At 37.8% G+C, this 23,979-nt stretch overlaps 1 protein-coding gene across 2 annotated transcripts; it reads right to left on the reverse strand.

The window, feature by feature from the left end:
• Positions 1 to 1,025: 1,025 nt before the first annotated feature.
• On the reverse strand, positions 1,026 to 23,941 carry LOC116726095 (guanine nucleotide-binding protein subunit beta-4). Of its 2 annotated transcripts, none has more exons than XM_032572617.1 (11): positions 23,818 to 23,941; positions 17,879 to 17,962; positions 13,024 to 13,209; positions 12,878 to 12,916; positions 10,782 to 10,888; positions 8,945 to 9,008; positions 7,898 to 8,060; positions 7,684 to 7,750; positions 7,261 to 7,462; positions 6,903 to 7,119; positions 1,026 to 6,045 (listed from the first exon to the last, which is right to left on the reverse strand). In XM_032572617.1, exons 3-11 carry the CDS (start codon positions 13,078 to 13,080, stop codon positions 5,939 to 5,941), a joined length of 1,023 nt encoding a protein of 340 aa, XP_032428508.1. In that variant the 5' UTR covers positions 13,081 to 13,209; positions 17,879 to 17,962; positions 23,818 to 23,941; the 3' UTR covers positions 1,026 to 5,938. The 2 variants fall into 2 exon arrangements, with proteins under 2 accessions (XP_032428508.1, XP_032428509.1); XM_032572618.1 differs by lacking the exon at positions 23,818 to 23,941 and having other exon boundaries at positions 13,024 to 13,085; positions 13,174 to 13,209; positions 17,879 to 18,096.
• Between the last annotated feature and the right edge of the window lie 38 nt (positions 23,942 to 23,979).

The raw sequence follows: 23,979 nt of genomic DNA on the forward strand, positions 1-23,979 counted from the left end.
CTTTGTGTTTGTATTCATGTTTTGACAGCACGGCACCATTTTTACATGCATGTAACTTGGAGGTGTCAAAAGTCCGAATTGTGACACTTTGACTTAAGTTGTGTGACTCCCAACCAGAATTAAAACTGATAAATATTCAGAACCACAACACAGGCAATGGGTGGAGATTGAAACATTGAATGTTTTTATTGGGACATAATCTTTACTGAACTGCATCTGATCCTGTGTTGTCTGTCGTTTCCTACATGGCAGACATCATGACCTTGACATGAGGGAAGCTAAAGCGGCCACTGGGATGTCGCTTCTGAACGTCCAGGATCCATTTTGATATCAAAAGCAGAACCACCACATGCTGTTTTCTACCTCGAGTTAATAAGCAGAACTGTAAATATCCAACCATCTCAAGTTGTAGGCCAGGAATCCTACATTAAACTTTAGAGCAAGTTAGTTAATTTGAACTTTTAAGACTTTTTTTTTTTAATTAGTAACTTATTTCTTGTGTTGTTGGTCTATAAATATACCATGAGAAAAGGTGGAAAAAGAACAAGAACATGCCATTCAATTAAATAGATGTGAGCTGATCTTCGGGAATCTGTAAGCGGCTAACAAAAAAAAAAAAAAATTGATTTGTTAAAATTGCCCATATCTACAGAAGAGTCGACATACACGGCAGCAAATGGACTCAAGGTTAGGCAAATATTCAAAACCAGCTGTTAGGAGGACTGCAGCTGTCAAAAAAAAAAATCTCATAAATGTTCTCATTCATTCTAAAGCAAATAATATGCAGCAAAACAGGGCAGTACGCTGGGGTTATCGAACATTAATGTGAAATGCATTAGATAACATAAAAATGAATCAAATAAAATAAAGCACGGGCGTCATCCTAACAGTGGTTTTTAATGCAGTTACACTATGCAGTAATAGTATTTTAAAAACCATTTTACAATGGGGTACAATATGCTTTAAGGCTTTTATGAGCAAAAACTTAAAATAAAAAATAATTTAAAAAAATCAGTGAGACTTGATATTGTTGATTAAAAGCTTTTTTATTGGTTACAATAACTCATGGCAACATAGTATCACCAAGCCACTGTACAAATACAAAAAAAGGTCTGGTGTGAAAAAGACTATAAAAATTATCTCATAACAAGTGATTATAATTTCACACAATAGCACTGTAAAGAGAGTTATGATGGCACCAAGTCCCCGGTCTTTAATGGCTTCAAATAAACAAATAAATAAAGGAAAAACCTCAAATAAAAAACCAGAATGTCAGGACAGTAGGCTGTAGTCAAAGAGCAGTGCAGTTCTGTGGTGTTAGTGCAACAAAAAAAATTTTAATAGAAGAAGCAGGGGTGTCAAAATGTTGACATTTTTGTCGTACTGTAAATAAAACTGGAGCTCGATTACAGACTGAACTCATGCAGCAGCGACAGGACCAAACTGTCAGACACATGAAAGACGTTACCTGTTCAACACTGAACCTCTGGCTCTGAGCGCACGCATGTGATCAGTTTGTAACATCAGCCGACCTGATCAGTCAGAAAGCTGGAGGGGGAAAAACCCCAAACATTCGGGGACGCAACACTGATGAAAAGCACCGTTGTTGGATTTACAGGTTTACTGTTCGACCTGCATGAGTGAACTGCACAGGCACATGAGAGTGTTTCTACTCCAGGCTCCAGCGGCTGACAATGCAGAAATATACAGGGATAAAAGGTTTGTTTACCGAATATTATCATCTCATACTGGCTGTCAGCTGTTAAGGGTCCTGGTGTTTCTTCTTTTTTTTAAGATTCATACAGCAACACAGTGAGAAACTGACATGTTCAACATTTAGTGAAGATGAGAAGAAACATCCAACATAATACAAAGATACAACCAGTGATAATGGGAAATAATCCTAGGCCGTTATGAATTATGCTACACGTTAAAATTATAATCATTTTAAAACAGTTCTTCATCGTTTCCACACTATTACCATTTCTAGTAAGCAAGGAAGAAGAGCAGTGGTGCTTTTTCAGCAAGCTGACCAGCAGCCCACAGCAATAGGTTGCTGTTGCTTTTATGGTCAACACAGCTGGAGAAAACGCCAGTCAATTCAGCAGGATTTTTTTTTCAAGAATAAAACAATTAGGATGTAAATGATATGAACAGTTTTGAAACATTTTTTTGCTTTGGTATAGCTTGATATCCTCAATCAGCCTATGGTTAGCTGTCCAGGAGTCCAAATGTGTGTTTACTGGAATGCTCAAAGTTCCTAGCAATGGTCCAGATACTGGACTGACCAGCTTCCCAGCTGAGAAAACTGCAGCTGCTGGATCTGCCATTCTGACCAAAGCAGCATCATAGACTGCAAGGGGAACTCCTAATCAGATGTTATTGGGTTGTTTTTTTTTACTTTAAAATGATCCACTTTTCAGTTTAGATTCAGTCGCTTCCTAAAGTGGTAAAAATATTCATCCTGCACAACAGAACATATATATTTGGTTATGACTGGTTTGATTAAAACCAGCTATGTTTGAGAGTTAACATGCAGACAAATTCCTGCTGCATTAGTGTTCAGAGATAAAAAAAAAAATAGAACTAAAGAATGCAGCTCAAGTTACATTTTAATAGGTTAAGAAAAGCCACAATGTCAAGAATCTACTGCTGATGGAGTTAAGAGAAAATTAGACCAAAAACATTAAATGTTTCTTCAAGCATCTTCTTGTTGAACCGTCAGAGAGAGAGAGAGAGAGAGAGTACTCCCACAATGATGTCCCGTCTCTTTAAATCCAAACCTTTTAGTCCTGTAATTAACACATAAACATATCAATGTCTTTGAGCTTGGTAGCGGAAATGACACTTATGGTTACAAAACTCACTGAGACAGAAGCAGTCAACCTATCAGATCAGACAACAGATTGGGTGGAAAATGACAGAGAAAGTTGGCACTTGATTAACGCTAGCAATGGGTTTTTTGTTGGGTTTTTTTTATTTTACAGACTAGTTTTCGGTTCACAGCTCAGGGTCTGTGGAGCACATTGGCACAGATGAATGAGGAAGTAACACTTGAACATCAGATTACACCCGGTCCCTCTACCCAACACACACAAGCCTTCGTCAAAACTGATATGCAAGACATTTCACATCCTATACGTCTCTCCAGGATATCCTACTAACCATCTGCTGTTCACAAACATTCCCTCAGGATGAGTTATTTAACTTCAAAAGAAGAGTAAAATCACATGAACCCTTTAAAATGAAATGTTGACCAGAACCACGGCTCTTTAAAAGAGGGAATAACTGACGGCTGAACCAACCAGAAATACAAACGTTTCTGTGTTAATTGAAAGCAGATTTGTACATAAAAAAAAAAAAATACAAAGAATAAAAGAAGTGAGGCATTAAGAAGCGGTGAGGAGCTGCATGCGGTTTTCCTCTAAGCGTTCGTCTTAGTGTTCACTGGAATCAGTGTTTGCTTCTGTTGGGAGGAAAGAATCTTCTCACTCACACGGCTCCTAAACGCCACACTTTACAAGTCATTTCTGAGCCATGGTTCGAGTATAAAGACAAACATTTACTATCAATTTTAGACATTTCCCCTCAGTAGACAGGCTTTAGATATGGCATATAGAAAACAAGGTGGTAAAGAAGGAAAGATTTCTTGTTGGATGATTGAAAAATAGACAATCTGTGGAACGCATGGATGGTTTGATGAAGAGATATCTGATAAATAGATTGGCTCAGACAGAGAAATTGATGGATTATTTGTAGGGTCGATAAACTGAAGGATGGCCAGATTGATTTATAAATAAATGGGTTAAAGGATGAATTGTTTGATGCACAGACGGGCAGCTACTGGAGACCGGCCAGTGGAGGAACTGATGAATGAGTTTATAAATGGATGAATGGATTGAAGGATAAATCAGTTGGTTAGAAGAATGGACGAGCGGACAGATGCACTGGTGGATGGACAAACAGATGCATGGATTGACAGGATGATACATGGATGACAGATTAATGGACAGATGTCCAAACTGACTGATAGATGAATACAACATCCTATTTACTTACACACACACACACTTTCCATGTTATCAATAAATCAGGGAAAAATATCTAGAGAAATATATTTTTCTAGATATATTTCCAGAAAAATTTGTTTGTTTGGAAAACCAACAAATCAAATTCCAGACTGTAGGATCAATGTGGGGAGTTTGTGTAAAATAAAAGAGAAAACGTTTCTATTCTTAGCTAATATCACCCTCCATTTTGAACGGCGTACTAAGGCAAAACGGAGACAGCAGTGCCTCGTCGCAAACCCTCCTCTGTCCAGCCCACAAGCTCCAAAAGTTTAGAATCACAGATAGGCACCTGAGACAGCTGATAGGTCCAACTCACACAAGATCTGGGTTTTGTTTCAAGGTTCTTAAATGCAAAATGGATAACGAGAAACCTCAATATCACAAAATCTGTACTATACTACTGCTTGTGCGTGCGCTTCTAGCTCTCTATTAGGTGTATGTTCTTCACTAGTTAGATTAAAAGTTTATGATGTGTTTTTGGTGAGAAACAAAATGCTAAAGGTTTAAATGTTTGTGTCCTTTTTTTTTGTAGCAGGCTTGCTATGGCACTGGTGTGATTTTGAAGTGGCTAACATATTTTCTGCTGCTTTTCTCACACCTTGATGACAAAAATAAGTTCAATCCTTCATTCAGGAGGGAAACAAATACTGAACTGACACGGCAAGCTCTGACATCTTTTTCCCTGTTTTCTCAGGCTGCTACAGTCCTTCACAGTCCCAACAAGAAGCTCCTGTAGATTCTGGTCAGACAAACTCAATTATTTTTTTTTTTGTCCTTGGGCAGAGTTGTGTCAGGATTGCAGGGAGAAACCAGCTTCGGCTTGTATTTAAGTTGCCATCATAATGTATATAAATAACCGAAGCTTGTCCCAATGTTGAAGGAAAGACGAATCTCCTGCAGATCACGTGAGGTAGGGCTATTACGACCTCCGTTTACCAGTCAAGCTACAGCCGATTTGCATGGAATGGATGTAGTTGTCCCGATATTCAGAATTCGATGATCTGAAACCACCAATCCAAAAGAGCGGAGGTCAAACCGAAGCCTCGGATCGTTTCCTTCCCCGCCTACTGTAGCCTGAGCTTTAGCAGTTTCTACTTTGGAGTTAAAGCTTGATCCAGACAAAAAGAAGAAAAAAAAAGAAAAAATATTGGATTGAAGCTCCTCCTGAAATCTCAATCTCTTGATTCCCTTCCAAAACAAAATGAATATTTTGACTCAACTAATGCCAAAATAAAAACCTAAATATGCCTTTAATAATAATAATAATAAAGAATGTAGCCAGGCTAAATTTTGACTCGTAACTGAGTGAAAAGGCTTATTCTCATTTTCCTTTAATTAAAGTTCGCTAATGTTTCTGGCATTCTGCGGTTATGTCTATTTATCGTAAAACAAAAAGGAAAAGCAACAAAAATACCTCGATAGGCAAATGAACTACAAAAATATATACATACACACATTATATATGCATATATGATGCATATATACACACATAATGCTATACATATATACTGCCTTTATATATACATTTACATATTACACACTGATACTAATTTTGTTTTGTACTCATGGCCACAAATGCACTTTAATGCCCTTAAAAAGAAAAAGGAAATTAAAAATATCTTTCAGTTATTTTCATTAGAAATAATTTCATGGTTTCAATTTGACGGCTTTTTATAAAGAGGTTTTTGTGGCTTCGTGACAGCTCTGCTGAGAAAAAAAACTAAAAACGTCAAGAAAGTCTTCAGCTCGGAGGAGTGAGAAGGGCTTCAGAAATGCACTCCCTGCGGTCCAGCCCAGCGGGGGAGTCGGGGGGGCTGCAGACCCAGGGTGGCGGGCAGTGATCGAGTACATCAGGCGAGACGCTGAGTTTAGTTCCAGATCCGGAGGAAACTGTCCCAGGATCCGGTGGCCACGGCCATGCCGTCAGAGGTCACTCCTAAGCAGCTCACACGATTGTCGTGGCCGGCGAGGACGCCTGCAGGAGGAGGAAGACGAAGCAGAGCCGCAGGCTGGTCACGCAAGTACAGAGGCTTACAAGGGTTTTCATGAATCTGTTTTCGTCACACTGAAGTTAGAAACAAAGTGTTTTACTGGGATTTTATGTGACTGGTCAACACAAAGTAAAGCAGAACTGAAGTGGAAGGATTATGCTTCTTTTACAGATTTTGCTAAATAAAGCCCATTTCAACAAGTTGAGTACATATTATGTGGCTCTACAAGGCTAATGCAGTCAAACATGTATTAATCAAACATAAAGTATAGCAACAGCAAGAAGTTTACAGAAATAACAGAAAAATTGTAATGTACGAGTCAAATGAAGAAAAAAAAACAGAGGCTGCTTTTAGATATTATGGAGTCTAGTTTCTGGAAGTTTCTCCAAGATACGTCCGTCTTAAACTTATGTTTTTAGATGCGTTTCCTTGCAGTTAAATTTGAACTTTTTTGCATTATACTGCTATTACCTTTGTTCCACATTAAAAAACCTTTTACTGAGACAGTGCTCCATAAATAGACTACAGAGCATATCAATTCAAAGCACAGACAGCTGACCAATAAAGTCTTTGGAATCCAGTTTGGAATTCAAAAATCACATAACCTGACTTTAAATCAGATTTCTCACAGATTTGATTTTAAGTTACTGCCAACTTGTAGAGCTCATTTTTTAAAACTGAATTCTTGCTTCTTATTTCACCAGATATATAGGGTGAAATAAGAGCAGAAACAAAAATGTTTACCTGGCTACCTAAAAAGGAAGAGCATTTACAATTAAAGACAGACTGTGTTCATCGACATTACGCCGTGGGAGCTGAAGCCTGGTCATTTGTCTCATACCTGCTCTATCCCCTTTCAGAGTGTCCCACACGTTGCAGTTGAAGTCGTCGTAGCCGGCTAACAGCAGACGGCCGCTCTTGGAGAATGCCACAGAGGTGATGCCGCAGATGATGTTGTCATGGCTGTAGGTCATCAGCTCCTGGTCGGCACGTAGGTCAAACAGCCTGCAGGTGGCGTCGTCCGAGCCTGTGCCGAATGCATTACCGTTGGGGAAAAACTGCAGAAAGAAAAAGAAACTGCTAAAACTTTAACTGTTCAGATAGTGTTGTGCCTGCTTTGTTTTGTTTTTTTTCTTGTCCAGAAAAAAGCACAATCCTCCAAACTTGAATTTGTCTGAGGCTAAAGTTGCAGAACTCACACAGACGGCGTTGATGTCAGACACGTGGCCAGTGAAAGACTGCCTGCACATCCCATCACGGATGTCCCACAGCTTGGAGGTGGCGTCACAGGCGCCGGACACAAAAGTCCGGAAGTCTGGGCTAAGAGACAGGCTCATCACATCACCTGTGTGGCCGGTGAAGGAGGTGGCCTGCTGGCCCGTCTCTATGTCCCATAATGCACTTTAAAATAGAAAAAAAAAAGAGAACGAGTAAAAAAATTTTATACTAGTGACCCAAACAGTTTTTGTTTTTTACTCTTAAAGAGACAAACCCAATGAAACCAAAATATACCAGCACTAAATAAATGCACAGAGTACTGCAGTTTAATCATGTAAATCCTGAAGTATCCTCTGTCTGTACTCAATGGGCGCTGCAGTGTTTTGAATGTGGGGTCTGCTCACCAGGTGGTGTCTCCAGAGCTCGTTAGTATCTGGGAGTCGTCCAAGAAGCGACAACAAGACAAATAACCTGAACATAAACAGAGAACCTATATCAGAACAGAACTAATTTTTCCTGAAAACTCAATGTAAAACAAGTTTTACTGCCATTGTAACCAGGGGAGACAATACAAAATGTGGCAAAGTGTGAAAAAAATAAATAAAAAATCCCCCCTACCTGTGTGTCCTGGTAGCTCTCGGGTGACCCGCACGTTGCCCTCCCGGGTCTTCAGACTGTATATAGAGCAAATGTTGTCCAGGCCTCCGCAGGCCACATAGTTCCCAGAGGGGGCGTAGGCGCACGTCATCACCCATGAAGAACGCAGTGGGATAGCATGCATCTAAATTCAAACAAGAGTTAGTGACAGAAAACTGCAGATTTCCTACAAAGCTTAGGGTCCAAATAAAGGCTTGCGTCTTTTATACAAACTGCTTTGCACTCATTGCAACAACTACACCACAATCTAGATCACTAAATCTGCTTTCTAAACGATGTAGCAGCTTCATCGACAGTAAATGAAAATCAGGTTTTATTGCACTTGCATAATTTCACTACATTACTTCTAATCAACTTCTGATTCTTATTCCTGTGCAAAAATATAAAACAGCTTTATAAACGTTATCCCTCTTACTGCAGAGTTGGACATATCAAAGTGAAAAGTTATTTCTTGTAAAACTCATTATTTAAATTGCATGTTTTCTTGTCTTTACCCTGCTACACTTTCATCCTAGAAAACACTTCTGTTTAGAATACTGCAAACGCTTCATTCTTCACTGCAATAACAATGTGAGGAAAAAAAAGCAAATGATTATCTTTTTAATTTTGCATTGTATTTTAATAATTTTTATCTGTTAGCAACTCTGAAACCAAAAATGCTAAATGAATTTGACTAAACCCCAAGATATCATGGGGCTGGTTAGAAAGATTATCCATAATCTAATTATAAATAAATTTAATAGTTTTGAATTTGGTAACTCAAACTTTCCCCCCATACTCCATATGATCATATGCTATTGCAATAAAGGAAATAATTTTTTTAAAACAGACTTTTACTAAGGTTATATTACAATAAAACTGTCCACTTATGAACATAAAAAAGTTTTTCCCCCTTTCTTCCAAAAAACATCTATGACTAAACACACACTTATTGGAACAAATCATCACAAGACACTTCAGATTATACTTAAATAATTTCAGCTGTCAGCCATTATTAAGTCTACACACCTTGTTTGTTGTGTAGCTGTCCCAGATGATCAGCTTTCCATCTTGTGAGGCACTGACCAGTAACCTGGAGGCAGGTGAAGCACATCAGCATGACACTCCGCTCAGATTCACATTATCAAGCACAATCTAAGCTACATGCACCTTGTTTATTATAAGCAATGAGTGGCAGCCACCTTAAACACTGCTGTGCTGGATCGTCAGCCTGGAGGTTAAAAAGCATTTAGCGTCACCAATCTCTTACTCCTCTTTTTCCTCTGCATGTCCCAACCCAACTAATATTCAAACCTTCACTTATGCAAAAGCCAAAACTGTGGGTGACTTAATCTAAGCTGGGAGGAAAATTTGAGTAGCTAGGTGGAGGTGGGCGGGGGGGCTCTAGATGGCGCAGATGCAGGAACAGCTGGAACCCCTCCCTCTCATCCTGATGGGGTGTTTCCGCCTCTCCGGGTAAAGGAAGTGGTTTGATGGTGCTGCAGTACAATCAAGAGGAGAGCCGTAGTCCTCAAATGTCAGTGGCTGTATACAAAACAAATACTGGTCCCCTGGGGGGTCACGTAGTAGGTGCTCGGCACGCCTATGCACACTCACACCTTCAACCGAACACACATCTTAAGGAGCAGCCACAGAGATCAGGCCTTTACATAAGTCCAAGTGTGCCATTAAGCACCATTGCATCTTTCAAAAGCATAAAAATATCATGTTGTATTACATTAATGAGAGTTGGTGGATTCATTAAGAAACACCAAAGCTATTCTCACAGCTGTAAAGATTTCCCTCATATCAAACACCCAACACAAATGGATCAAAATCACTGGTTGTGCATGTCTTGCTGATTGACATTCTTGTATTTTTTTATTTTTTTTTGAGGCAAAGGCCTTTATTACCTTCCTTTTTTAGTTGAAAAAATATATACTTGTGTAATTTTGATCCAGATCAAATTAGTATATGCAGCTTGTGGAAACAAAAAATACTTTCTATGGCTCAAGATTAGTGCACTGCATGCATACTTATTGTGAACTATAATCCTAACTGTTAATTCTTGGTGCCTCTCAGTGTGCATATTTGCAGCAAATTGTTAGAAAAAAAAGCAGTTTATAAGATCTAGTTTAATGAACATTTGTAGACTACAGAATCTTGCAATGTTAGATTTGCAAGAAAACAGCAGTAAAAACTGAGATCTTAGAAACTGCATCTGTAATAAGAAAAGCGTTTTCTGCCATATGTCGCTGCTGTGCTCATAGCAAAGAGGTAAAACATTGCTGGTGCCTTGTTAACGTGATAGTAAAAGGTGATTATGGTAATATTAGTCATATTAGTAGAGAGAGGAGTGGGAGAACAGATGGAACTGATTGTTGTTCAGCCCCAGACCTGGGACTGTCGTCACTGTCACATTGCATTGCATTGATAGAGAAAGAAAGAGTGACACAAACACACAATAGAACAAAAGGAAAATATTTAATTACCACTAATTAAAAAATACTTTATTTTTGCTGCACTACAAAGTACTTGAACCAGAACTTTTCAGTGGTGCTTCTACAGCAGCCAAAGTATTCAATGCTGCAGCCAGGATCATAAATATAGATGGAAGATGATTGAATATTTTTGGTTCTTTTTCTTACTTTGAACTTTGGAACTGACTGCAGATAGATTACACTGGAGCTGACTGAACAAATTAAGGCAGCAAATGGAGGAAATAGATACTGCAAAGGCAAAAATCTAAACAAAGCCAAATCACAGCTTTTAAATGAAATTTTTTAAATACACAACTCTTGCAAAAACAAACAAACAAAAAACCCGATTAACATAAATATCTACAAATGACAAAGAGAGTCCTTACCTGGATTCACTCCCCCAGTGCATTGCATATATCTTGGCCAGGTGTCCCCTGAGAGTGCGTCGTGTCCGCATCTGTATCCGGCCCACCGAGTCCAGACCAGCTGTGATCTGCATAAACACAGGAAGACGGGTCACTGGTTACACTGGAGGGAAAGACTGATGCCAGAACTGGACACAAGCTGAGGCAGCAAAAACAGGATGATACTTAAAAAAAACAAAAAAAAAACATTTATATCAGGATTTCCTGGACTTTTATTTATGCACAGTGAAGTCTAAATGGTAAAACAAGCTTCAAATATTCAATTAGAATGAATAAAATACAATTAACGGCAATTAATGCACCGCTGTGAATTTAATTTCAGAACACCAGATACTAGCTGACTTAATTCAATATCTAAATTGGATTTAGATATGGACTTTGACTGGGCCAGTCCAACATTCAGCCTGAAGCAGTTCGTTGCCTTAAGAAGGTTTTCTTCAACAAATTGCCATAAAAGCCAGTAAAGTAAAGCAGCTTCTTTTGCAGGCAACTGGTGGTACTGGTTTGGCCCTTAAACACAGTCTACTACCTGATCCAAAGCTTAAAAATAAAAATATCCAGAGTCTTAATCTATTTCGTGTGTTTGATTAGAATTAAATCATAACATATTGCTGAATGTTTATTAAAATTATGTTTAAAGAGTGCAAAAATGTGCTTAACAGCAAGATAAACCACCAAGTAAAAAAAACTGCTAGATACGTCAAGTAAAAATGACTTCAATGTGGTTCCAATTTGGCCGACCATGATTATTTATAACATATGCAAATGTGGAGGACATACCAGAGGGGCATGTGCATGATGTTTTGTTTCAAAAATTAAAATAAAGCTCAGCAGCCTACAATGAAGAGAGTTACCATGTTAAAAAACTGATACGATCTTTCGCTACTCAGAGATTTTGATCTTGGGGGAGACGATCAGTGTCGCACTCTAGAAGTGAAAGTGGATGTCAAAGAAACACGGCTAGAGAAGTCTCCGGTGTTTTGTACAAATACACAATTATGCCTGTAGTAAAACCATATTCATGTAAAATAAAGAGCTCCAGACCAAAGTGGTTCCTTAAGTCTGAAAAACAGAGAATTTCACTTGTGATATTTCTCTGATCACCAAATGATAAATCATCCAGTTCAGCAAAGCAATGTTTCATGAGTATTTCATTACTTTAAGCTGCTACGTCTGCAAACTGTAACAACACATTGGGCACAGAGTTTACTCATAGCATTATTTGAAAACAAAGGCTCAATAGGCAATTCTTTCACTGAGTTTGTTCACAAACTGTAGTTTAGCACACAAATCATACATAGACATGTTTTAGGTCTGACTGAATAAAATAAGTTGTCATAATTTCCTATGTTGAGCATCTTGGCTACAATTTGCATACATATGTAGTGAAGATGTGTCTCTAATAAATGTTTAAATCACTTTTAAATTGTGCTTAAATATTCATATTTTCTTCGTTTTTAAGTTTTAATTTACTTTTTTTGTACAGCTATACCAAAACATTTTCATTGTCATCATTTCTGTGTCATTCCACTGTCTTTGTGACTGTGTGTTTAGGCTTTATCTCTGTCACTCATTTGACTCCAACATTGATCAGCTCCAATATATATTTTGACATTAATTGTAAGACATTTAATATTTTAGCAATTCACAGTAGATTAAGTGGCAAGTCATTTGTCAGTACCGATGCACAGATACCACATTTTTCCAAACCAAGTAGTAGTCTCCAGTTTTTACAGAGTTTCACTAAGAGTAATGCTTAATGCTCACTTTTAGTGTATTTAACATAAATAGAATTAGACTTTCCCTGCAGTAAATTGTTAGAAAACTGACATTTACAGCCTTGCCACAACTGTCACCAGAACAAAGCTCTTACAACCAACTCATCTTCATTTGTAGGGAAGGAAATGTATTTTTCTATGCACTGTCGAAGACCCTGTACGCAGCTTGTTTCAGTAAGAAAAATTGGTTGACAAAATTACACCTTGTCTCAAAAAACAACAATAAAATGAAAAACAAAAAAATAAACAAAGTGTTTTTTGTGTAAGTAGGTCCCTCACCTGTGACAGAGTGGAATCACTGCAGGCTTTCCTGGCATCCTACAAGGAGAAATCAAGAATGAAGGAAATTCAAAAGTTTCATGAGAAATGGTTTCAGCTGAAGCTGTGCGAGTCACTTCCAAGTTATTCTTTTTTAGTTGTTTTACCCGAATCTGGTTGCGTAGTTGCTCGGCTTCCTGCCGCAACTGTTCGAGCTCACTCATTGTCCCTGTGAGATGCGGTCAGGACACAGTCCTCTGTGAATACTGGCTGGGTTGAGAAAATACACGAGCCTGCTCGCGCACACACTCACTTACACGCTCACACACACAAAACGCTTGACCAGCTGACACCTGCAACACAGAGACAGAAATAATGTAAGTTCAACAGGTATACGGAAAAAGAATAGCAGCACCTCCATAAGACAAACAAAGGTTCCCTGTTTTGGGCTGCGAGGGTACAATGCTGCCATCCAGGCCCTCCAGGGGGATTTCAGGGGCTGGGTGGCAGCTTGGAGGGTGGTCTATCTCTTCAAACACCCTCACTCTGGTTCAAAAGGCCATCTGAACTGGGCCCTGACCTTTCCTTACTCAATCAGCCTTTTGTGTTGTCGCATTGCGCTGCTGGCACGGCCCACCGCTGTGCGTGCGAGCTCCGAACGAGTGTCTGCGCATCGTGTGGGCCGATCTGGACGGCATATTAGACAATATGTACAACAGAAACCATTTGAGAGCGAGAGTACATTATGTGAGCAGATCTAAGTGTGTCAGATTAAGCATTCATTTGCAAACGCATGCTTGTGTATTTATGCACGTGCAAGTTGCCACTTCCTTTACCTTGGGGAGCCTGAATGTGGGTCACAAAGCACTCAGAGATTCCTCTGAGATGTTTGCACTTCCCCGACCCCGTAGTCTGCTGATTTTCCACCCCATTTTACTGCGATCCACAAATCCAACGTACTGAGATTAAATTTTTAGATCCACGTTCAATAATTCAAATATTAGGGCCAACACAGGCCTACATATGTCCATACTGAAACACTTGGTCATTATAGAATAGCATAATTGTGAATACTTTCATAATTCTTTAAAAATTTGTCCAGAGAAGCCATTTTTAAAATGTCTAAAATCCACTGATGTAGCCTGTTGCTCCTCTCAGCTGACAAGATGGATTCAATGGACTGCTCATTGTGAGCTCATTTATTTAAGCCTTTGCTGAGGCATTGCAATGCATTCAGCTGCCCATAACAACGTCACTCTGACGCATCCGAGGAGGAGCTCAGCATCAGCCTGAATCAGAGGCATCTCTACTCTAAAACAGCCATCCATCTGTTATGCTATATGCCTCCATAGGCCGAGGCATCACACAGGGCTGCTTGTGCTCATAATGGGTTTAGAAAGCGCTTTTGTTAAACAATACTGCAATGAGTAACATAACAGTAAACGTTCAAATGAGATGGTGCTGATACTGGTGGTGGTGGTGGAGAGGGACATTAGGCAACACATCATTTGATTTCAAGAACTACATGAAAGGACTTGTTCACATTATGAAGAAACTACTGCTCAATCAGAAACCAAAACAGGAAGGAGGCTGTTATCTTGAGAAGAGCCATTAGGTGAATTATCCTACAAAGTTTTAAGTTGTAGTTTTCTTAACAATAACAGCTCTACATAATAAAAAGAGGGAAGAACATGAGAAAGGCAAAGGGACAGATACATTTTACACTATTGTACAGTCAAAAAAGTTTGCTGGCTATATTTCTTGATTCAGGATGTTGTCAATCCTGAATGTTTTTATTCCACTTTATTTCCAGGAGTTCATTCAGAAGTGGTGTAACAAAGCTGGGCATCACAGAGAATTTCCCCCAAAATTAAATAAAGTTTAAGTAAGTAAAGTTAAGGATATAGGTGCAGGGTTTACCCCAGAAAACTTGCTAACCCCTGTGCTTGGGGCACCAGGGCAGTCATTCATCCAGCCGGCCACCATGTTTTTCAGTTAAATGTTTTTTAAAGTTGACAGGAAATTTGAAAATATAACTTGATAGTTATGCATTTTTGGAAGACATTATTGGAAGATTAATACCTAAATAACAAGTATAAAATCTTAAAAAGAGGAAATTATAATAAAAAAACTGAAATAAATAAGCAATGCTTAGCATGGTGGGGGCACAATTAAAGCCTGGTGGCCCACCAGGCTTATAGTACACTGAGGGAAACCCTGAGGTGGATATCTTATAAAAGAATGGACATCTTTAAAGGAACCTAAGCTGCCTAGATTGTAGATTTTTATACAAAAACATATAATAACCCCAATATGGAATATACTACTAAAATAAATGAAAATTATAAATGTGTTCCTTTCCCTCTGTATTTTTCGTACATCTAGCAAACCCATTTTCACGTGGAATTTTCCTCTTTTTTTAACATGTCCTACATGTTTTCAATTAATTTAGGTTTTTTTTTTTCACCCTTTTGTCTCTCATTACATTTACTTCCGTTTCGTTTTAATATTCCGTCTGTTTTTTCTGTTTTATTCCTGTATGCATTACAACTTAATTAGGGCGAATCCATTTTTCAGATTTGAGTTACTTCCTGCGTCTGCCGCTCTAATGCTTACGGAAATGCAAAGAGTAGTCAAAGGACGCTGGTGATACAGGAAAAACAAAGACAAGGATGCAAATTAAAAAGGGATAAAGGAAATGTTAAATAGTTTCCTCAAGTATAATAAAAACCCTCAACAAAAACAGAGGAAGTAAAAAAATGAATATTTTGTCTGTATAGATGGAAACAGGTGTAAATCACATTTGCAATAATAAAAACTTAGCTTGGTAGTTAATTTCCATTTGTTCTTGATTAACAAATTTCCCATATGCAACTGGCCAATAGTTTTGGTTAAAGAAACGGAGGCTAAGTGAGCAAAAAGAAAACTGAATTTGTTCAGCCACTTTTCCATTTCAAATTCAGTTTATTCATATTCTGTCAAGTCGCAACAAATGTCATTGTAAGGCATTTAAAAATAAAAACAGGCTCAAATAATTCAGAATATCCATGACTCGACCTTTACTTATCATTTTCTGAAGATAAGAGGTTTGTTTTTCCCCCGACTTTATCTTCCACCAGTATCTTACTCTACATTACACTTTAAACATCTCCCACTTACTGAGGAGTAAACCAAGTACAGTTTTGTACGTCATAACATGAGTTAAAGAATCTAAAGGGTGTCTCTGCCAGGTGTGAACTTGTTCCTACTGACTAAACATCTGGAGAATGGAGAAAGTTATATCAAGATTCCAGTAAGGTGAACATTAACCATCTTCCTTCTGGTCAACCAGTTAATGTCCTTTAAATGTAAAGCGTCAATATTTACTGGAATTTCATTGACTTTTAGCTTTTGTCCAAGCTGTTCAAAAATGTAATTATAACAACATCAGAGACTGCATTTTATGGCTAATTTGCTTACTTTAGATAAACATTTCATTGTTTGGCCTCTAAACCACCTGAGATCATATTTATTTAAAGAACCACAAATCTAGTTTAAAACCCTAATTTATTCTTAATTGTAATAAAAAAAGAGAGACTGATACCACTGTCAAAGGTTTCAATTTCACAAAAGCTAATTTTTTTCAGACCTTGGTTTAAGCAAAGTCTGTATAATTTAATGGAACCTAAACTGCCTTGATAGTAGACATTTATACACAAATATAAAAGTTTAATCTATATTAGACTTGAATCTAATAAAAATTAGACACAAGTGAAAAGTCTAATTTTACTAGACGCAAGTGAAGCCAAAGCAAGATGCTGCACACTGCCTGTCAGTTGGCTAAATAAAAGCCCTACAATTTCCCCCCCCCGTTTTGTAGAAAAATAAAAATCACATTTGCCCGTTGCAGAGCTATGTAAGCATCAACAATAGCTTATACATGGATGGACGTTTTCTGACGTCAATAAAAAATTACATAAAAAGGTTAAGACATATATTTGGGTAGCATCAACAGGTGTAATCTTGTAATTCATTCATTTTGTTTACCACCTGAAATCAATAAACATGCAGAACATTTAACCACTTTTTGTGTGTGGAAACTAATCAGAGCATTTGATTAACAGTCCAGAAAGCAAACATAACTCATCTAAAATTATTGAAAACTTGTTTCTATTCTACATTTGATTTAAAAAAAATTTTAAACTACTTTTCCTCCCACTTATCTTTTTTAAATGTTCCTTACATAAATCGTTTGCAGTTACTCCAACAAAGAACCTGTTGTTAAACAGGAGACTTAAAATTTGACATATTCGGCTTTTTTTTTCGATACTAGACCCACCAAAACTAGTTACCACTTGTTGATGACATGATGAAACCAGCAGATTGATGACATGATTCACTGTTACTTCACAGTTTCAGACAAACACCGACTCCCAACCACAGACAAAAACGTAGTTAAATCATGTTAAGAGATTGTGCGACAAATAAAGTGTGTTGTTTTTACAGGCTGATGTTGTGGAGATGCGTCTGTGGAGAATGAGGCAGGGCCCCCGTCACACCACCAGTTGATACTGATAGGAAGGCGGACTGTATATTAATTACTAAGAAACAGGGGGAAAGCTACGTAGAGGACTGCGCAACAAGAAAACTTAAAAGTACTGTGGGAAAAACTGGAAACAAAAACGTAAATACAAGTTAAAAAAAAAAAAAAACTAGTGACAGTTTTCTTGCTCGTAGTTTCCGCCCTACAGGCGGTAAAAGGCCGCGTTTGGATAGCCGCGTTTAGGATTTTGTAGGCAATGGAAAGCTTCAAGGAGGGGAAAACACAGAATTGAGCCATTGAAAAGACTGGGAGCAGTTACTTCAACTGCCACAACCGCTGCCGCCGGGGACATTTCATGGTTCTGGGCAATTCTGGACTCCACCGAGGCTGCAAAAACAAAAATAAACCCGCTCCGAGCAAAAACAGGAAATAGCCTTTAAAAAAACACACACACACACGCAGACAACCAAAATACGAAATACGAGACTGCACGTCCTCACCTGAAAAAGAGGCGTTCTGGCTCAGTCCCGTTCCTTCGGTCCGAGTGGCACCGATATGTTTTCACACGACAACCATGGCCTCAGCTGGGGGGGAGACCGTGGAGAGGAGCCGCGTTAATTTCCACACAATTTAATCCGCTTTAGGGGTCAGAAGGGAGCACCCACTCGGATCGGATTTGACTGAAATTTTCACCAAGCAGGCTAATCACCACACCCATGAAAGTGGGAACATGGCAACAGCCTACATTGAGGGGTGCACACTAGTTTACATGCTCCATATTTTAATCTATTTAATCACAAAATCAGAATTTAAAAAATGTTCTACCTTTAAATCTATGTATATTTAAGTCAGTAATGAAAACAGGCTTTTGATTCGAAAGGTTTTTCTTGTTAAGCATACTTGGAAAATGTCTGAAAGTGTTTGTGTCCCCTCCCACTAAAATGGTACAGTCTGCCAGCCCCTCTACAAAAAGGAACCGAGTGGGATACGGGAAACAAATATTAGAACTCTAAAGCAGTTTTAAAATAAAAAGTAGCAATTAAAGTAGGAGCAGTTGTAATGTTGCAACACTTATGGTTTAGTTATTCATAAATACAAAAAGAAAATCCTTAAAAGTGCGGCACATTTATTTACTTATTTAAATATTAAATTTGTGTATTTTTTTTCTGTAACAAGTGATCACACCACACACACACACACACAGTAAGACCACAACTGGGTAATGAAACAGATGTTCACTGCCGAATTTCACAAAATGGGAAGTTTTAAAACAGGGCAGGAAAGAAATCACTGCTAATTCTGCGTTTTATGCTGACTTGAGTCAGTGACATCACACAAGGCAGAAGAATAGAGCTCCAGGTCAATTCTGTCGTTTAACAAATGATACTACTATTTTACCTTCACCCTTTCCACTCCACTTTCATGGCTATAAACAAACTATTTTATAGTCAGAGTTAAACCGCTGTTGATATGTTTATTTTTCTTTGTAGTTAAGTATTTTCAGGAAATATTGAGACAGTCACAAAACACTCAAATCTCACAAATAGTTTGAGTGAAAATAAAATTATTCTGTCATAAATTAGTATTATGCCCTATTTGCATTACGTTGGTTCTTATCCCTATTTAAGTTGACCCTTACAAAATCTAGAATTTGAACCTAAGTGACCTCCTGCTGCTAAATACAAATTGGATAAACGCATTTTCTTTCAGTACCCCATAAGAAACGGGGAATTACTTTAAATCCTTCCTCCTTTAGCAGGTACAAAATATTTGAGTAGCAAGAAATTAATCTGTAAGTGAACCAACAGATTGAACCATCCAATGAGGATGGTAATAAATAACCTTACGGTTTCTGTGCATATTTAAAACTACCGAAATGTATAAATTGTGTTTTCTTCTTGTTTCATGTCAAATTGTTATACATTTTACCAGTAGAGTGGTTCTGCTTGTTTGACCTCACACTATAACCTCTCTTTTTAATTGCAGAGTGATGGATTTTTTTCCCCCTCACTTCTTTCCACAGGTGTTACCTGGAACAATGTGATAGCTAGGCTCTGACTTCAAAACCGTGTTAATACAACATATTGACCATTTCCTTTTTATGCCAACTTGGCTAAATGATTGGTGAGTCGAAGGGGAGACTTTTGAAGGAAGAATTTGATTAAAAACACTATACTAAATGGTTGTGGCAAAACAAAAATGAAGGTTCTGATCAATTGTCTTACACTTTGTGTGATGTTACCAGAGGCATGTGAACGTTTAGCCTTAATCTGGGGGAAAAAAGAGCAAAACAAATAGAAAAGGTGATTGATTTCACAGCAAGTGTCTTAAAATTGAGATCCTTTACCTATTGATAATCATAGCAGCAAGAGAGCGCGAACATCTTATATTGAACCTCTCATAATGGTCACCATTAAAGACGACAATAATAATAATAATAATATAATCAATATTAAAATTCTGCCCAATTACCTGTTTTTGAAACCAAATTCTTTTTGTCACCCTGGAGTTTTTATAATCTAATTGTACATTCGTAGAGACAAACACTCCCAAGCAAGAAACAGTGGTTCCCTACTAAGTGACTTCCATTTTTATTACTGCAGCTAATATTTGTTTTTTTTAAAAACAATGGTTACAGTTATAATCCTGCAGAAGGAAGCTCGGTCCAAGACTTTTTCCCTCTGCTGTTTACTGTTCCCACCCCATCTCCACCTTCTGTTTATTGATAGACTTCTAGTTATTCTATGAATATGACACTTCCTCATTGTGTCTGCTCAGGTCACGAAACATTTAAATCTTTGCATTTTATCATGTTCTACCATTGTATTATCCAAACACTCAATACCAGCCTCCGCCATGGATGATATTTTTTATGGATAGTATTTTATGGGTTTGGTGTAAAGAGCAGGTATCACCCTCTTTAAAGATAGTCTTCAGCAGAAGAAGTTTTTAGATTTATATTTTGTGTAATATTTAAACAATAGTTTAGCAAGACATCTGAAAAGCAAAAATAAAGAGTTAAATAAGATGTAGCTTCAACTCATATATGCCAGACCTTATAAGTAGCTTAGACAAAGCTTTATATATAAAACTGTCACCAACCTTTTAACTCAGTTGTCTTGTATAAAATAAGCCTTAGACTTGCATAAAATGCAACCTAAAGTTTTTACCTAATCTGCAATGAACAAGAAAAACCTTATTAGTCTTTTTTTATCCATGTGTAGATATTCTGGTAGTTACAAAAGAATAAAAACCAATACCTAAAGTCATTAATAAGTTAGCTTTAGGATAACATCCAAAGCATGCAAATGTCTAATTTTGCATGGTGCCAGGAGACAGCTGTGCCGCTGCGTGCTTAGCCTGCAGCAGCCTCATTCAAAAGGATCTCTCTCTATCTCTCTCTCTCCATTAGGACGGGATGAATTTTTTATAGGGCCTATGAAAGGGAGCAGTGGGATAGGCTTTTCCAAATCTCTGCACGAGCCATAATCAATTGAGGGAGGATGAAAGTTTCACCAGGCCTTGGTTTCCTTTGGGAGATGCATGGGGTCAGATTAAGTCTATTTGAATTCACTTACACAGCGGTGGTTTAGGTGTGTCTCACCAATTTACCCCTAAACAGATTAAGAGGATTAGAATTAACATGATAGCAGATTATGTTAGAATGGGGTTATTATTAATGCATCTTGGATTATGTGGTTCTTTTCCTTGCAAGCATGACTGGCGAAAACTAGTAAATGGAGAATAATTATTTAGTTTTTGCACTACCTTAAATACTTAAAAAAAAATACACTACAAAATAACACACTAAGTCTTGTGCTCTCAGAGTCCAGTAAGCAGAATAAGAGTGAATTTCATCAGCCAGTCGAGTGTCACAGTCAGCAAAAGCATCCCATTGGCCAATCAGGTTCCCTGTTCTATTGCTTGGCAACCACAAGGAAAGGAGGTAGGGCAAATTGACAATATAAAAATAGCACATCAATAGCCTTGTGTCTGGAAAAAAAAGAAAAGCAAATACGTGGCGAAGGCTATTAATAGCAGAGTGGAACCCATGACGGGCATTGTATACAGTGTACTGTAACCTGTTTGTAATGTGGCTTGCTGTGAGACAATTTATTTGCATGGATGCAAATTTAGCAAGTAGCAGAACTCAGCGACACACAGAGTAACAGTACTGTGGATAAAATTACATTATTTGAATATGAAGGTTGTTTTTATAGGGTTCACTGGAAACATCTCGTTAATTCTCATGAGAAGTTCCTCCCAAACAGGTTTCTGCAGTAATCCTACTTCTTGTTAGATGCTGCTTTGCATAAATGCAAAAAAAGAAGAAACTTTTGCAAATTAGAATGCATTAACAGTTGTTTTGTTCATCAACAAGTTTGCAAGTCAAAAGGGAATTTAGGGTCTGGTCGTTCACATGAATAGGCTTATAATAATTTCTGTTATTTTCATTTGATTTACTAATTACGTATTTACTTGAAGAACTTCTGAGAGCCAGGTATTGATCTAACATATTAAACACCTCAACGTTTCTGATGTCACTGATCTTCAGAGCAAACCATAACCAAATCTTAGGAATTATGAATTTTCAAAGATGACCGCAGTTCATACTTGACCAAATCAAATAGAAATAGTAGAACATCTTCAATGCATGTTTTTATCATTTTTTTCTCCACTCATGGTGACACTATCCGACCGCCTTCATGTAATACTTCCAGTGTATCAAAGACAATTAAAAGGTGGAGCAAGAGTCGAACCTTAAAAGGCTTTATCTGGGCCGTCTTATCCACCAGACATCTCTCGGGGAGGCTGGCCGTTGCCAGAGTAACCATCATAAATGGCAAGTGACGTCAAGAAGGTGGGAGAAACACCAGGGAGAGCCGGAGCTGCTATGCATTATGGATTATTGGAGAAAGGGTCCTCTTGAAGTGTGCAAAGTGACTTAAAATATGCGTGCCTTGCTGAGGTTTCTACACCCGTCTTCTCTTCATTTTATCCGTGATGGGGAAAATGGGAGGTGACAGCTCCAGGACTGTATTTTCTGACTATCAAACCTTTAACTGTATCTCATTGAAAATGTACAATTTGTGTCACACACACACACACACACACACATATATTGATATATATATGTGTTATTAAACATGCTAACATATAATCTGCAACAAACTCAGATTATTACCTTTGGTTTAACGGCTTAAACCCAATGTGAGACCTCCATGTCCACCTCCATATATTGATATATATATGTGTGGGTGGGTGTGTGACACAAATTGTACATTTTGAATGAGATACAATTATATTCATATACAGTATATGTGTGAGTGTGTGTGACACAAATTGTATATATACAATTGTATACATTATTTACATACAGTATTTATATATATATATATATACATTATTTATGTTTGTTAACATATTTTGATGTTAAAGTCTAAACTTCATCTTGTAACAATGTGCTTTCTCCGTCCAAACTGAGACTCTTGAAGGGAGATTGGTTGAATAAATTAAAAACAAAATAAACTACGAACTATTCTACAAGGACCATAGATTTAGTTCTTCTGTAATTGGATTGTGTATGGGAGGGTCATAGAAGCAAACCTTGTTTCACAAATAAAGTCAGCTTTTTTCCCCAAGTACTTTTAGGCCTCAAGTTGATGAAGCTTGAGTGTATATGTGAAAGAAAATTAGCCCCTGTGATTAAGATTTTTTTTTAACACACAGGAAAAATATTTTTTCACAAATAAAATCTATTATAACTTCCTAGTGTTTCTTCTAAAATGCCTCATGTTACAACTTGGAAGGAGTCAGTGAAGCGAAAATGGAAGTTTTTTTTTGTACGAGAAGCTGCAGAGGAAATGAACAAAGTGAAGAAGTGAAATTATTTCATGCAAGGGGAATCCCAGATGCTTCTGTAAAAATCACAGGTCGACAGCCAACACAAAGCATAACAGGGTCTGTTTCCAAAAAAGTGAATTTTACAACTTGTGAACAGAGGGGGAAAAATTAGAGGAAGTGAGGAACAACCCTGGTGTGCTAATGCCACCATTTTCAAATGCCTCCCATCACTGCTGCACCACTATGAGATGATCATTAATTTATTACCATGAGCTCATAATTATTTTTGCTTGACATTTTGGTGCACCACACGTTGTGAACATGGGATAAGATCAGCGTATTACCTCTTAACTACCTGAAAGCCAAACACAAGCCTTCACAACAGATAAATCAAGTAATTGGACAATTTTTCCTCTAACAACTAGAGCTCATATTGGCAGTAGTTTAAGCTCGACACGTCTCTGTTTTAATTCAATGGTTTTACGACAGCATATTTTAGAAAATGTGTTTTTCAAAGCTGTGACAGACTCATTCACCCTGAAACTGTGCAGAAAAGAAAACCTAGATAATTCAAAAATAGTTGAGGCTTTTCTACCTTTTTGCAGAGAAGATGAGACGCAGAGGAAGTCCTGAATGACATGGACTGTGAGTCGCACAGTGCTGTGGTTTCGCTTCTTCTTTTCAGTTGTGAGTGGAGTAGATGCTACTGGGAGAGGTCATAAATAAATGGAGAGTAAAAGCAGAGCTGGAGTATGAG

Source organism: Xiphophorus hellerii, chromosome 9 (genome assembly GCF_003331165.1).
Source record: "Xiphophorus hellerii strain 12219 chromosome 9, Xiphophorus_hellerii-4.1, whole genome shotgun sequence".
Classification (NCBI taxonomy): domain Eukaryota; kingdom Metazoa; phylum Chordata; class Actinopteri; order Cyprinodontiformes; family Poeciliidae; genus Xiphophorus; species Xiphophorus hellerii.